Raw genomic sequence first — 17,133 nt, 5'->3', positions numbered from 1 at the left:
CAGAAATTAGAAGGTTAAGTAACAACTAGTTAATCACCTAATTTCACAGCTATCTGAAGTGGCAATCATTATATAGCAGCTTATCTATGATACATTCAAGATAAATGATACAATTTATTACTTGCCCATAAGCTACAACACAGCCTGCTTAATACCTTTCCTTAAATTCCACCTCGATACTACAATATACTTGAGGTCCATGCAAAAAAGTAGCTACCTTTTAGTATTTAATACATAGTAGCAGAATATTTACTATTGAAGCTTGAAAAGATGTGAGTTCTTTGTGTGCAATCTTTCATTTATGTATGTGAGAGGGTTTTCTTTTTTTTTAATATTTTTACATTGTAGTACTTGTTTTGCTTGTTGGTGGTCTTTGCTTATTTAATACATTCCGTCAAGGACAGAAATTACATGGTGGGTTTTTTTTTTTTGCTTTTTTGTTGTTTTATTTTTCCCCCTAGGAAGTGTGTCTTGGGTTTTTCCCTTACTATTTTCATTACTTTTTTTTTTCCTCTTCTTTTTTTGGTGGTGGGGGTGGTTATGTTTAAATGAAGTTGATTTTACAACACCAAAGACTTAATCATCCATTTCCTATTATTACTTTATAATAGGATTACCTACCATTTTGATTTACACCGTGAACTCTTGTAGCACATTGAAGATGTAATTCAGTTAAGTTTAGATGCAGTTTTCTTCGAACGGACCTGGTGTACAATTTAATAAACAGTTATAACCGAAGCTCAGATTTTTAGAGCAGATTTAATCATGAAACTTGTTATTCAGATGTGATTCAGAGATACGGGCCCAAAATACCCTTTAACAATTGGGGTACCAATTCCACAGGCATAGCTGATGAGGAGAAAAGTCGACAGATCTGGTAGGCTCTTCCAAACATCTGAAAAGGAGCAAAAGCCCTAAAAATGGAAAAATCCTTAGCAAAACAAACCAGGAAATAAATGTCCTAGAGGGAGCAAAAGGCTAGGTTCAAGGTAACCATTACTGTTCTAACTACATGCCAGTCCCCCCCAAATAGAATCTCTGTTCTGGGTAGTTATTTCCTTGAAAAGGCTCAATTTCTGAACATAATGATTGATGTTTTTAATGTTTTTTATTATGGAGAATTTCAAACACCCATAAGACCAGGGATCATAATATAAGAAACTCTAGGGACCCATCATCTGCCATAACAGTTATAAGTGGGTTGCCAGTCTTGGGTCATCTCCACCCCCCCCACCCCCCCCCAGATTAGTTTGAAGCAAATCTCAGACATCACATTATTTCGTCTGTGAATATCCCAGTGTGCTTCTCTGAAAGATAAAGCCTTTTACAAATACCATAACCATGGTACTGTTATCAGGTAAAGAAATGTATTAGTCATTCCTTAATACCATCAAATATCCAGTCAGTGTTCCCTTTTCCTCACTTGTTTTACAGGTTTGTTTTTACAGTTTGAATTTGGATCCAAATAAGGTTCTCACATTGCAGTTGGTTGATAGGACTCTCGCATATGTATAGATCTCCTCCTCCATCTCTTCCTGCTCCCCTCCACTCCGCCCAGTCTTCCAATGAAAAAACCAGTCGTTTGTTCTCTAGACCTTCCCACAGTCTGGGTTTTGCTCATTGGAGTCCCGAGGCGCCATCTAATATATGTCTCCGATCCGTGTAAGCCCTTGGTTGTCAGATCTGGAGTCTTGTACGGTCCCAGGATCCGTGTTTTTCCTCCAGTCTGTTTCAGAGGTGGTATGTGGACTTCTATCAGAAGGCCTCTAATGCCAGGTTGTCTCCCTAATTGACTCACTTGTACAGGCTTTTGGTGCTGTATTTTACAGGTCATTTTAGCCGTTGAGAATTTGACTATTAGACACAAAGCTGCTCTACTTGGGGTGGGAATGGGAGACCTCTGTGCCTCTGAGCTACCTCGTCACATCTCTTCTTGCTCCTTTAAGAAGCCTCCTGGTAATCAAGGTTGCTGGAAGAACCTGGTTTGGAAGCCACAACTTTAAGCAATGTTTGAAGTAAACGTTCAACTTACAAACTAAAAGTCACTGAACTCCTTAGCAAAGACTAATCGCTTTTAGTTATACAGTTGGAGCTTTAGAGGACTTAATTCTTTTGTCCCTGGGACAGAAGACTTAGGCTTTAATTCCTTACTCCCAAAGTGTAAGACTTCAGCTAACAATTAATACAGAGTTACTGCTTTTTGAGAATAGTAAGGACCTTTTTTTGAAAGATGGAAATAACTTTTCTCCCTAATTAGGAAATGTAATACACGTCCACAATAAAAGCAAATATTGAGACCAGGGTTTTCCCACCTCTGTACTATTGACGTTTTGGACCAGGTAAATCTTTGTTGTGGGGCTGTCCTGTGCATTGTGATGCTTAATGGCCTCTTTCCACAGCTCACGTGGTCATGACCACCAAAAATGTCCTCAGACAGTGCCACATGCCCCTGGGGGGAAAAAGTCATCTTCTTGAGATTCACGGATTTAACAAACCAGGAGAGTATAAAAAAGGAAGTAGAAGCTACCCAGCCCTTGGATACAGAAGGGAACTTGGAAGAGTAGGGGTAGAGCTGAAACCCACAGACAGGTAACTGCATGAACGGCTGGAGCGGGAATCCACGGGGGACTAAAACAGTCCATCGTGAATGCGTAAATCTTAGAGTAGGTAATGGAGATGACACTCAAGTTTAGGTACCTCCTAAATGAGGGAGACATGTGAACACACAAGACAAACTGTGATAACAGGCTACCTGTCTTCAAAGGGTGTACAGCTAGCCTGCCGTAGGCTGGCGTGCACATGGTGAGACGTGGGCTGTAGGCCATCCAAGTAAACAGGTGCAGCAGAGGAATTTTGGATAAACTCTGTGTATATTGAAGTTGCCAAAAAGGCAGGTATTATTTGGAACTTACTCTTTTTTTTTTTAATGTTTATTTATTTACTTTGGGGATGGGGAGAGCGGCGAGCAAGAGAGAATCCCAAACAGTCTCCACACTGTCAGTGCAGAGCCAGACATGGGGCTCCATCTCACGAACCATGAGCTCATGACCTGAGCTGAAATTAAGAGTCTGACACTTAACCAGACTGATCCATCCAGGCACCCCTGAAAAGTTGATTCTTAACTTTTGCAGAAACATTCATCTCAGAATGAGATTTTTTATATTTTTCCCAGAGAAGTATATCAAAACTCTGTTAGGCCCATGAATGCTTTTTACTTTGGGGAAGCTAGGGAAGATGTTCTTTTGAGTTTTAGTCACCTAGGGTCATAAAACTGGAAATTCAAGTTGTGTGTGGGATACCTCAACCTCATGAAGTTACATGTCGAGTAATCCTTTAGGTTACTTGTCGGTCCTTTGTGGAGTGTGGGTCTTGTGGCTGATGAGGGCTTGAAAGCATGAAGGGGTGGGGCTGGATATAGGATTCAAACAGAAGAGAAATACCACAAATGTTTGCCTTGAGCTAGACTCACGTCACACAAAGCGTTTCATGACAGAGTCAACAAAGAAATGAAAGGGCAAACCTCGCTGTGTCCTGCAGATCGATTACTTCAACAATCAGATCATCGTGGACCTCGTGGAGCAGCAGCACAAGGGCATCATCGCAATCCTCGACGACGCCTGCATGAATGTCGGCAAGGTCACCGACGAAATGTTCCTCGAGGCGCTCAACAGCAAATTGGGCAAACACGGCCATTTTTCCAGCCGGAAGGTAGTGTGCTTCGTGAGAATCTTGTCTCCTTCTGATGTGTAAGATTTTCCCCATTGTTTGACACAAGTAACTGGTCTTAAATGTTGGATTAAAAGAATGTCTGCTCAACTAAGCAAGAAAGGCCATAAGCAGCCATTAAGTGACTTACTGCTATAAATGAATTCTGCCTCTCTGGTTTATGGAATGACAGGATTGATAAAAATCATGATATCCAGGAGAGGGAGCTCCAGACTATTCAATTTGCTAGAAATAGGAAAAATGAACATGATTTTAGAAAGCATGATGTCATTTATAACCAATAGGTACAGAGGCCTTGTTCATGTGCTAGAATTTTGCTCCTGCAGCTGATAATTCTGGCACTGAAAACAGCTTTTGTCCTTGACTTTTTTCTGTCATCAGTTAGGAAATGTAGTGTGTGCCCTGCCGTAGTTCTTCAGGCTATGTGACTTTCCTGAAACGAGAGGAATTCTAGCTGTGGTTCTCCTTGGTCCCTTACATGAATGGGTGTCCTTTTAAACTCCCATTTTTCACATTCTAAAACTGTCATTAAACAGATGACCTTTCTGTAATGGCTGGTGGCGGCTGTGCTCATCGGAACCCTGTGCCACGCCTCGCAGATACTGTGTTTGCCGTTAGTGTCTGTCCTGGGAGGGGCGCCCTCTCACCCTAGACGTCTTCCGACGCTCTGCAGATACGGGCTTGCCAGGCTGCCCTAAGCTAAAGTAGAAACAGGCCCGTGCGCCGTCACTTCCATAAAGAAAGGAGCAGACATTTCGGCTCCTCCATATCCCCATGTAAATCTTTGATACACTGCCTTTTTTTTTTTTTTTTTTTGCACAAACAAATCTATTTTCTGACTTTGTCCTCTTTGAAATCATGCACTCAGAAGAGTAGGAATCCACAATTAACTAGATAAAAGCACAGATCATCAAGAAGGAGATTACCGGCTGATATTTATGTTAGGCCCACTTTATTCCTAAAAGAGTCTCTTCGGTCTGTTACTGAGGATTGCCTTGATCCCGACTACAAACCGGTCGGCTGTCAGACACTACAGTCTGACCTTTGACAGGAGGGTTCTGGCCCGAGGTGTTCTTCAGTCGTTTCCCACATACAGCCAAGTACTTGCTGTTTCCAGGCGTCATCCTGGGTGCTGGGGACAGCGCAGTAAGCCAAGTTAGAAGTCCCTGCACTACTGAGAGCAGTCTGTGGAAAGCTGGTATTGTTACATGGTCAGGGGTCCTGTCTGAGAGAGATGGGTTCCCTATGCCCTTTACAATCCCAACCCCGGTTTTGGAGACTCACCTACATCCTGCCTGCCAGATGGTAGATAATCAGTGTGTGTAAAATTGAATTGAATCAGTCACGATTATACCAAATAGATCTTATGGAATATTGAATTTAAAACTAAAACATGCAAGGCTCCACTTTATTTAAATAAATTAACTGTGAATCTTATATGAGAAGTCACCTCATTTTGATTCACCCTGACCATTTATACACTTGAATTAAATTTGTTCACCAAACATTTTCAAATATAATCTCATTCTTAAATAAGGAACTATGCATAGTACTTTTAAGCAGTTGCCATGGATTTAATAAGAAATTGCTAAATGGTAGTTTATCAGTGGAGATGGGAATTTTCTTTCTTTTTTCCTTTCTTTTTATTTAAAAAAATGTTTATTTTTGAGAGAGAGAGAGAGAGAGAGAGAGACAGCAGGGGAGGGGCAGAGAGAGGGAGAGAGAGAGAATCCCAAACAGGCTCCACAGCTGTCAGCACAGAGCCCGACGCAGGGCCCAGACTCACGAGCCGTGAGATCATGACCTGAGCTGAAACCAAGAGTCAGACACTTAACCCACTGAGCCACCCGGGCGCCTTTTTTTTTCCCCCTTTAAATGTGGAAACCCGGGTTTCTCTGACTCTCAAACCAGGTAGCTCCTTCCTCCAGGACTTGTCATCCCCCACAAGTCCTGAGATATTGGGACCTTTAAAATGTGTTAATGTTATCTTGAGTTATTGGCATGTTAAATAAGAAGTTTCTGCCTTGTACTTATTTAGGGGCTAAATTGCTTCTTAGACGTTAACGTTATCATGGAGAGACAGGTAAATGATCCAGTAAACCATGCAGTTACTATTCAATTACAATTATGAACATGCAAAGTTAAATAATAAACATAACTAATTACTTTCAGAAAGTAAAGAAAAATCTAAAATCTTCTGTGTTCAGATCACTTGAGACTTTGCAGAATCCAGGTGTGAGAATATTCAGTTAGTGTAGGCATCTCCTGGGTCCTTTTCCATGAAGAGTTTTATAAATAAAAGCGTTTTGTAAAATGTCTAACAAGAGAGAGAAGGAAAGAGGGGTCCCATTTTTTGGAGCTCTCTCTGTACATTAGATACTTTGGTCTCTATATCTCATTTAACTTTCAGAACAACTCTCTGACATAAGTAATTATTAAAGTTTAAAATTATGAAATTCGCCATTTATAAATTATTAAATTTAAAAATTAAGTTTAAAAAGTATATATTAAAGGACATAGAGCAAGTAGATGGTAAAGCCAAGATTTGAACCTGGGAAATCTCTCGTCTCCTATAATCTTATCTAACTAATTAACTGGTTATTCCTTTACTAGTCCAGGTATCAGTATAGAAGCCCCCACCCTGTAACTTAAGTTTTTGTACGTAACTGTACTCAGTGTTTTATGGATTCTTGGATGTCTGCTCTAGAACCTGTAAGGTGTCAAGTGATCTTCACAGGACAGACAGAGAAGTCTGGGTGTATACCGTAACAAGGAAAATTACAGAAAGCTATGGAGACCACCAGACTATATAAAAACTGCCGGTCCGGAAGGTATTCCTCTTCCGTGAGAAAGAGCTGCAGGAAGTTGATCTTCTTTGAAATGATAGACCTGAACTTGTGTCCCAGCTTAGCAAAAGACAGCTTAGCCAGCCCACTGTGTACATAGGAGAGCACAGACGTTGCATCTGGTGCCAAGAGTCCTCAGAGCTACCACTTATGAGCTATGCGATGTGGGCCTTAGTACGTAAAAGAGAGCTCATAATATTTACTTACTTTATCGGTTGTGAGGACTAAGATGTATGCGCTTACCAGACAGTAAGCCCTCAGTGTGGTGCTCCTTAAGTGGAGCGTGGAGGAGAAGGAGACCGTCCAGATAGGCTGGGCCATGTTCAAGCAGCAGCCGAGATTTCGGCATCAGAGACAATAGACGACTGTTTCTCCCCCAGGGGCCCAGACTTCCGTTTTCCGGCTCTTCCATCCCCTCGGCACTATCCTTCTCTGCATCCAGCTAATGGGAGGAGAAAAGGAAGTGCACAAAGGATCGCCCACTTCTTACCAGCTTTGGGCTGACACAGCCGCATTTCCTTTCCACCCACCGTCCATTGTCCAACACCTGACCACGTGGCCATATCCAGCTGCAAGGGAGGCTGGGAAATGAAGTCCAGCTGTGTGGATTTCTGGTGAAAGCTTGAAAGCTTTGCCTCATAAGCCCCACACAGTGGGACATTATCTCATTCATAACGGTATCCTGATTTGTGACACTATCATCATCTTATATGAAATTGGAGTATATGTTTAGGAAAGTGAAAATAGCTGTTTTCAAAATAATCTCTTTATTGATTTCTTAGCTCTGCGCCTCAGACAAAATCCTGGAGTTTGATCGAGACTTTCGAATTCGACATTACGCAGGTGATGTAGTGTGAGTATCTTACTTTGGTACCTAACATGATGACTGGCATGCAGCTTCGTTTCAGAAAATACAACCAGGGAAAAGAAAACCATTTCCCTGTTTATTTATGTTCTTCCGTCATTTCATAGGCCAATATGTTTTCATCTCCTTACTTAAAAAAATGACATAGCTTCATTCATTCCTTGTTTTTCAAACATTTCTAGAACACACGCTGTGGTGGCCGTGCACAGTTCCTGGCACAGTTGCCACTCCAGTCAGCTGATGGGTAAAGAAATTATGGGAGAATGTGAAGAACTAGGATAGAAAGATGGACAAGATGGGTGTTTTTCTGAAGAGGCTCACAGTTCAGTGGTGGGTACAAGCAGATACCATAAGTCACTGTAACGAAGAATGCAAAGGGTCAAACTCAAGATGCACAAGGACTCATGGAAACATGGAAGAGAAATCATTAAGCAAGGGCAAGGAGTGTTGAGGGGTTTTGATGGAGAAGTGCTGTCCGAGCTGAGTCCTAAAAGGGAGAGGCTTAGTCAGAGGAAAGAGTTAGGAAGGGAGAAGGGAGAACATTCTAGAACTGAGAGCCACCATCATGTGGGAAGAACTACAAGCAGTAACCGGAAAACTAGTTTTGCCATTTTTTTTTTTTTTTGCCATTTTTCAGATGTCGGTTGAAAAAGTAAAACTCTCACAAGCCACCTTTTCTGGTCACAGTGTAAGAAAAGTAGACATTGATAAGAAAATATGACTAAAAATATAACCACCTTGGCCTTTGAGTTCCTGGGGGCCGCTGTAACAAATGGGCGGCTTAGCAAGAGAGAAATGCATTCTTTCCTGATTCTGGAGGCTGGAAGTCAGACTCCAGATGTCACAGGGCCACATGCAGGGGGTTCTGGGAGGATTGTTCCTCTCCTCTGCCAGCTTCTGGTAGCTTGTGGCTCTGTCTCTCCAATCTCTGCCTCTGTTGTCACAGTGCCGCCTTCTCTTCAGTGTCTGTGTTCAATCTTCCTCGGCCTCTATCTTAAAACTACAAGTGTGGTGGTATTTAGGGCCCACCTGGGTAATACGGGGTACCCTTTTCTCAAGATCCTTAACATCATCAGGCCTTCTGTCGTAGTGTAAGGTCATTCACAGGATCCAGGGATTCTGACAAGCGTGTCTTTCCAGGGGAAAGAGGGGACATTCTTCCTCAGCCTGCTACACTCAGAATGCGTTGTCTGCTGAACACTGCCTCTGATCTTATTATTATTTAAAGTGTCCTCTTTTCCTTCATCCTTATTTTATGCATTAGGAATTCTGTTCATCATAACCCATTACAGGAGGAGATTACACAACAACAAAACGGCAAATGATCATCTCTACAAATGCCGAAAAGACATTTGAAGAAATTTTAATAGCTGTTCCTGATTTAAATTAAAACTCTGAATCATAAAATAATATTGCTCAAGATTATCACCCCATCTGTCAAACTAGCCATTAGTGCTGGAATAGCACCATTTCCCACTGTTCTGGTCCTGTTCCCGGGTTCCGGAACACTGAGACGGAGGGTCCAGCACCGGGAGACGTCTCCCACTGAAACTGCAGGCCTCCCTCATGGACACTGTCATACAGTTCACAAGCATAGAAGCAGAGCTGGTCAGAGGCCTTAGAGACCAGCTAGACTGTCCCCTTTGTTTTACAGATTAAAAGACTTATGTAAAAAGTCTTTACTTATGTAAATTTTTACCCAAGGTCACACTGCGAGTCTATGGACTAGCTGAGACAGTAACCAAGTTTCCAGACCCCTGGTCCGGAACGCTGGCTGACCCTGCCGAGGGGTATCCGCACTTCAGGCCTCCCCTTCTCTCTTCCAGCCCTTCAGTCCTTTTCTAGATTCTTACTGGATATCTCCTGTGTGCTCAATGTACTGTAAGGTGTGGTCTCTGCCCGTGAAGAGCCTTCCATGTAAGATGCATACGTACATATATGGTTGTGTGTGTTTACTTATACCCACAAATATACATATACATATATATATATACACATTTACATGCATTCATCAGGACAGTAAAAGATGGTCTAAAATAATCACCACATGACTAATAACACTATTGTCAGGATTTAGAATAAGCTCATGATGTAATACTTGCATGTGATAAGCCCAGGAAGGCTGATGGTAGCTAGTCCATAGATGCTAGGAATTATTTTTAAAGGGAGAAGTGGGAAGGGTGCTAGAAATACTCAGGAAATAGTAACTAGGTCCATTTAAGTGGACTGTGTCCTTTTTGTAGCATAAAGAAGTAGAAATGCCTGGAAAAGTAGATTGAGTTCAAATCATGAGTCTTAAAAGCCAAAATAAGGACTTTGAAGTTTGAATGTTGCAGATTAGACAGTAGATAAAGCCTCAGGTGGCTTCAGGGTTTCAGAAGGTCTTAGGAAGCAGATCTAGGATGAGGGAGACAAGGAAGTCATCTTGGACCTGGTGACCTTGAAGCTCCTATGGACAGTGCAGCCTGAAGGAATCTTCACTTATCTTAGCCAAAAGGCCGAGAAGCGATGAAGGAATCTTTTTAGAGAATCAAATATGTGAGGCGGGAACATCAGTGAGGGGTCCGGGTTAGACATCTGAGAATTATCTACCCGGATATGATAGTTAAGAAAGAAAATACAGACAGGCAACAAGGTAGAGCCGTTGGGAGCAGGTGCATCTAGAGTTCCTATTTGCCCCACCCCTGAGCCCCTGAGGCCTCCACTACTTTTCTGCCCCCAGCACCACCCTCGCTGCCCCGAGTCCACACCTGACACTGCAACAGAGCAGCTCCTGTCCCTCCTTCATGACCAACTCAAGACCTTGCACTGTCCCTCCTCGGACCATGACCGCTGTCCTGCCTGGTTTTCTGTCAAGTACTCCATGCATGCGCCTGCTCCTCCCCCTTCATCTGATCCACTTCCCTGTGTGTGATCTCCCCTCCTCTTTCCCCTCTGCTTATCTAAATCTTACCGTCCTTTGCAGTTCTCCTTGGATTCTTTTATCCCACCCTGAATACACTGAGAGAACCTTAGGCAAGTCACTTGACCTCCCTACGGAAGAGACTAGTGGTTCCTGTCTGTTGCTGTTTTGCTTTGATCTTAGGAGTGCTGGATGATAAGCACAGCTATCTTTTTAAGAGCGCTCTTCCTGAGGTAAGCAGTAAGCCAGCAGTAAACACGGTCTTAACCGTAATGACGGTACTGATGTTTGTTCTCCTTTTAAGGAGTAGAAACAATGTGTCCTCTACTTCTAGGTAAATTTGATATTTTTAAACACAGAACAAATGGACAGTATCTGCTCTATGGATGATTGCATTATTAACAGTGGAAAGGCCTATAGATTTGTAGAAAAGCTAAGTGTGGCTCTTTGCTTGGTGAATAATGCACGTTTTCTGTGTGTTTTTTCCCCTCTTTTAGCTATTCAGTCATTGGATTTATTGACAAAAATAAAGACACTTTGTTTCAAGATTTCAAGCGCCTCATGTATAACAGGTAGGATTGAAATTTTGTTAACTATCTTTCCATTAAGCTCTTTGACATATATATTGCATAATATGTATGCACATGATCACTTTTATGTGACAATTTTAAGAGCTTCTGGCAAATTTCTGGTTATATTTGATCATAATGAATGAATGAAATAATATATTACTTTCTGATTATAGAATCTACAAATTTAGGGCAGGGCCCTGCTGCTAAAGTGCTTTTCCTTGATTTCCCTTGGGTCGTCTCAGCTTTTCTGTCCCCTACTGCCATCCGTCTGGCACTCCTACCAGGGTCCCCAAGGTAGGCCGGTGGCAGAGTCCCATGGTAGTGCCTTTGCCTCCAACCAAGAGACCACTTTTAATATCAGAGTGGCATCTGGTGTCAGCGTTGACAGAATCTGAGGGGACGGAACCTTTTCACAATCCAAGAAAATGTGGAAAAGATGTGGCTAAGTGAAACCTGGCAAAGGATAGTAAGTTCAAACCCAGTACTAACACTTTGGAAAGAGACCCATAAGGACAAAGAGATCCTTAGCCAATTTCTTCTTTGGGACTAGGGATATAAAGTCACTCATTGACTAAATCTACGTAGTCAGTTGGTCAGGAGACCGTCAAACATGTGCTGCACGTCTGTGAGCCATCCATTCTTCTGTGCCCTGAAATCCAGCTGTGAAATAATTTAGGCTACATCCCTGCCCTCATGGATCTTTTACTCCAGCGGAGGTGACCACTTATGTACGAAAATAAGAAACATTCTGGTAGTGACAAGTTGCCGTGAAGAAAATAAAGTAGGTAGGAGGTTGAAGGATACAGACAAGGAGAGGCAACAGAGGTATTATCTAGAAGGGTGATCAGAAAAGGCTTCTTAAAAGAGGTGATTTAGGATGCCTGGGTGGCTCAGTCAGTTAAGCATCCAACTCTGGGTTTTGGTTCAAGTCATAATCTCACAGTTTGTAGGATTGAGCCCTGTGTCGGGCTCTGCACTGACAGCACAGAACCGACTTAGGATTCTCCCTCTCTCTCTCTCTCTCTCTCTCTCTCTCTGCCCCTACCCACTCATGTGCTCTTACTTTCTTCCTCACTCTTTCCCCCTCTCTCAGATAAATAAACATTAAAAAAAAAAAGGATGTGACTTTTGAGCAGAGACCTGAATGAAATGAGGAAGTAAGCCACAAACATGTGGCGGAAGAGAGCATTCTAGGCAGAGAGCAGCCCGTGCCAAGGCGCCGAGGCGGGAGTTAGCGTGGGTGTCTTGAGAGCAGGCTTGTGCTGCTACAAGTGGAGTGAGGTGGGCACGGTAACCCAGATGAATTTAAGGAGCTCAGCAGGGCGCAGACCATGAAGAGTTCGTGAGCCAAGGTAAGGATGGAGTGGGAAGAGAAGCCATTGGCATTTATGACAGGGCGCAATTTATATTTTAAAGAACTCACTAGGGCCACTGTGTAAAACACATCCCATAAAGGGCAAGAGTAGAAATGAAGAGACCAAATAGACTAGTTTAGTAATCCAGATGAAAAGTGGTGAGAGTGGGCGATACTTTGAAAGTGAGGCCAACAAAATATGCTGATGGATAGGATGTGTAGTGTGAGAGAGAAAAACAGAATTCTGAGCCAACGCCTGAGCAGCGGGGAAGGGATGCTTGAGTGGGGAAGACCATGGGAGGGGCGGTCTGGGTGGGGGAGGTCAGCGCGTTGTCTTGGACGTTATAATGTTGGACATCCCACTGGAAATGCCAGTTAGGCAAATGCAGGTCTGCATCTGGGACTCGTGATAACAGAGGAACTGGAGATATAAATTCATGGTCACTAGTCTGTTGACAGTATTTAAAGTCATAAAATTAGATGAGAATAATGAGGGTGAGCACAGATAAATAGAAGAAAAGAGGTCAAAAAGACTAATCCCCGGCACTCTCCAGCATCCATAGTCAGGCAAAAAGGGAGGAACTAGTAAAGGATACAGGGCTGCAAGTGAAGTAGGAAGAAAACCAGAATATGGTGTCCCAGAGGCCAAGCCAAAAAAAAAGTGATTTTTCTAAAATATTTATTTATTTTGAGAGAGAGGAGGGGAGGGGCAGAGAGAGAGAATCCCAAGAAGGCTCCACACTGTCAGTGCAGAACCTGACACGGGGCTAGATCCCACAAACTGTGACCTGAAATCAGGAGTCAGATGCTTAACCAACTGAGCCACCCAGGCCCCCAAAAAATACTTTAAGAAAAAATTATAAACTGTGAAATACTGTCAAAAGCAAAATGACATGAGGGCCAAGACTAACCATGGGATTTGCTGACATGAAGGTCACTAGTCTCAGTAGAGTCGTGAAAACAAACGTCTGATTGAAGTGGGCTCCAGAGAATACGGAAAATGAGAATGTAGAGACGTGTTTATAGTGTTCTCTCCAGAAGTTTTGCTATTAAATGGTTCGTCTGTATGGATGTCGGAGCCACCAAGTGATGGCGCTCTCAGCACCAGAAAGTTAGAGAGGCGTGGGAACGCGAGAGGTTCCATGTAAGAACTGGTCATGGGGAAGGGGACTCTCGAAAGGAGTTCCAGTGCTGGAACTTCCAGGTCAGATGCTCCCATTTTGAGGGACAAGTGCTGCAGGTGGCAGTGCTCTATGTAGCAATGGCAAAACTCAACTTGGGAAAATGGCCTCAGTCGGCCAGTGGCAATACCAATGTGTGTCGCCAGGGAAAGGCAGGCAGGCTGCGTAGCAAGAGGCCACAGAGGTCACATTCATTACCTTCGTTTCTTTTTTTTTTTTTTAATGTTTGTTTATTTTTGAGAGAGAGAGACAGAGTGCAAGTTGGGGGAGGGCAGAGAAAGAGGGAGACACAGAATCCGAAGCAGGCTCCAGGCTCTGAGCTGTCAGCACAGAGTGCAATATGGGGCTCGAACTCATGAACCATGAGATCATGACCTGAGGTGAAGTCAGACACCCAACCGACTGAGCCACCCAGGGCCATTCATAGCAAAGTGGATGGACCTGGAGGGTGTCATCCTAACTAAGCGAAATAAGTCAGGCAGAGAAGGACAGATACCATATGTTTTCACTCACAGGTCTAACAGGAGAAACCCAACAGGGGACCATGGGAAGAGAAAGGGGCAAAGAGTTAGGGAGAGGGAAGGAGTCAAATCATGAGAGACTCTTGAATACTGAAAAAAACTGAGGGCTAAAGAGGGAGGGGAAAGGGGAAGGGGGTGAGGGTCATGGAGGGGGCCACTTGTGGGGAAGAGCACTGGGTGTTATATGGAAACCAACTTGACAATAAACTGTTAAAAAAATATATTACATTCATGACTTACTGGCCTGAAAAGTTCTTTCTCTTTAGAATGATTATATGGATCTCTTTTGACTCATTATGTATGAATTCTATTATTTAATAATTATTATAATAAATGTCTCATTTCCTTCGTTTCCAACCTTCTCCCTTTCCTCTATTTTCAAAGTAATATGGGCATAATCTCTAAGTATGGCCAACAGTGAGTAAGGTGGAATTTGGGGCAGAAACCGGATGGACCCTAAGTCTGTGATCTTCAGTCTTTGGTCTGCATCACAATTTTCAAAGGACACATGTTCTACTTTCTGGAAATTCTATTCAGTAAGTGTTAGGGAGACATCCAGGCCTCTGCTGCACTAAGGCTTGATAACCATTGCCTTGAATTCTCTCTCTGCTAAAGACAAGAATGGCAGATTTCAGGAAAAACAATATACCTTTATGTGGTCATTTTGACGGATAGGTGCGTCACTGGAAAACGAGGGGCTAGGGGCTGAAAGGAGTAAAACAGGGTCCCTGAGCCACACACACATCATGGGATTGTTTTAGCGCCACTTCGATGGGAGTCAGCTCCACTTGCTAGCAGCGGGGAGGGTGGGAGGGCCCCTCTGCACAGACCCGGTCAGTGTGCAGCCCCCCATTTATCCTCTCTGCTCTCCGGGCATTTGTTACAGCGTCTCCAGCTGTTATTTGGAGCCTCTGTGTGCAGGTCACTAGGTATTTGGGGAGCCACCTTGGTTTCCTCAGTTTTACACCAGGGAAAGAACAGCAGGCAAAGTGATGGCAGTAGTAAACACAGTTAGCGGAGAATGTCCTTGCTGAGTCCTTTCTCTCTCTTCTCAGCCTCCGAGTAACAAAAACAAAAAGAAAAGATTTCTGACAGACAGCATCGTAGGGTGACAGACGGTAGCTACTTGCGGTGAGCACTGCATAACATGTAGAGACGTGGAGTCACCGTGTGCTACGTCTGCAGCTGATGTAATGTGTCAGCTGTGCACGAATAGACAGGAAGGAGGGAGGGAGGAAGGAGGGAGGGAAAGAAGGAAGGAGAGAGGAGGGAGGGAAGGAAGGAGGGAGGGAGGGAAAGAAAGGAGGGAAGAAAGAAGTTTTCAGGAAACAACATTTTGAGTTCCAGTTACTTTAAAATCAAAGGCACCCAGAATGAAACAGGAAGCAAATCAGAGTTGAGACCACCATGCATGTTGTTGTTTTTTTAACGTTTATTTAATTTTGAGAGAGAGAGACACAGAGCGTGAGCGGGGGACGGTCAGTGAGAGAGGGAGACACAGAATCAGAAGCAGGCTCCAGGCTCTTAGCTGTCAGCACAGAGCCCGATGCGGGGCTCGAACCCATGAACCATGAGATCATGACCTGAGCTGAAGTCAGCCGCTTAACTGACTGAGCCCCCAGGCGCCCCACCACACTCATATTTTAAAAAAACATCTCCACAGAGCTAAATAATGATGTTTACATAATTTTTTAGCATTGAAACTGGCCCGAAGTACACCATAGGGATCAGATAGCAGCTCTCTTAGTGTCGCATCAATAAAATACTGTAACTGCCAATAAATGAGTGCGCAAATTCAGCTGCAGTGAGGGATTTACTAGAAGATAGTGTAAACGTGGTTCTTTTACATTCCTGTCTATCTTATTAGCGAGAGCTGACTTTTTGTCATGTTATCTATTCTGTGTGAGTGTTTCTTCCGATGAGAAGCTGCTTTCACGCCCATGTTTGCTGCCATGCCACGCTGAGTATCGTTTTTCACGTTGTCCCCCTCCTCCTAGGGACCACCCACATCTTTTGATTTTATGTATACAGTGTAAGAGACTTGTTAACCATTTGAGGATCCTAGGTAATGGTAAAATAGATGTCACTTTAAAGAAGGTTAAAGAATTTTTTTTAAGTTTATTTAAGTAATCTCTGCACCCAACATGGGGCTTGAACTCATGACCCCAAGATCAAGAGTCACATGCTCCACCAACGGAGCCGGCCAGGCGCCGCAAGAATCTTTTTTTTTTTAGTTTATTAATTTATTTGGAGAGGGAGGGAAAGAGGGGCAGGATGGATGGGCGGGGAATGGGGCGAGAAATGAGAAAGAGAGAGACAGAGACAGAGACAGAGACAGAGAGAATGAATCCCCAGCAGGCTCCGCACTGTCAGCAGAGTCTGACACAGGGCTCGAACCCACAAACCGTGAGATCATGACCTGAGCTGAAACTAAGAGTTGGACACTTAACCAACTGAGTTAGCCCGGTGCCCCAAGAATTTCTAAAATGTAGGATAGTTTGGACACATCTTTTCCATCTATGATATGATGTCTGCCACTACGCTTTCTCAGCATAATTTTCTGGATGGATTCTTTTTTCCAGGTAGGCCTTGTGGCCCCAGGGTGCAGCCAGCTAAGCAGGGTTGCTTAGCTGTCTCTGTTCGGTTTATTTGAATGTAACGTTAGCATTGCTCTTTCTGTGCTCCCAGTTCAAATCCCGTGCTGAAGACTATGTGGCCCGAAGGCAAACTGAGTATCACAGAGGTGACCAAGCGACCTCTGACCGCCGCCACCTTGTTTAAGAATTCTATGATCGCTTTAGTGGACAACCTTGCGTCAAAGGTAGTTATTTTCTTTTCTACATACCCATTTGATCGCCACTTTTGACAGTAGTTGGCACCGTTTCCTGTCATTGTTTCCCTATTGACATATGTTATAGAGAATGAATGCATGATCCACTTTTAGGTCATTTTGATCAATCACATCAAAGCATATATGTTTAAAGTGAATGTTGTAATAGAATTCTTATCCCTGTTTTGTTTTGTTTTTTAACATGGCAGGATGAAATAGTTGTTTGTGTGCCAGATGCAATCCTTTTCTTTAAATTTGAGCTTTTTATGGTTGTTGACAAGGGAAAACTGTTAGTGAGATCTTTAAAAAATATATGTATAAAAAACAAAAAAACAA

At 43.2% G+C, this 17,133-nt stretch overlaps 1 protein-coding gene across 1 annotated transcript in view; it reads left to right on the top strand.

Annotated features, from left to right (window-relative positions):
* MYO1D (myosin ID) overlaps positions 1-17,133 on the top strand; it is a 265,312-nt gene that overhangs the window by 31,552 nt on the left and 216,627 nt on the right. The window contains exons 12-15 of the mRNA XM_029926993.1: positions 3,538-3,708; positions 7,355-7,425; positions 10,837-10,911; positions 16,656-16,788. Of these exons, the coding sequence (XP_029782853.1) occupies positions 3,538-3,708; positions 7,355-7,425; positions 10,837-10,911; positions 16,656-16,788 (450 nt within the window). The remainder of the gene's footprint in view (positions 1-3,537; positions 3,709-7,354; positions 7,426-10,836; positions 10,912-16,655; positions 16,789-17,133) is intronic.

Source organism: Suricata suricatta, chromosome 17, assembly GCF_006229205.1.
Source record: "Suricata suricatta isolate VVHF042 chromosome 17, meerkat_22Aug2017_6uvM2_HiC, whole genome shotgun sequence".
NCBI classification, from domain to species: Eukaryota; Metazoa; Chordata; class Mammalia; order Carnivora; family Herpestidae; genus Suricata; species Suricata suricatta.
Note: the sequence above shows the minus strand (reverse complement) of the source record. Positions and strands in the feature narration are given on the sequence as shown.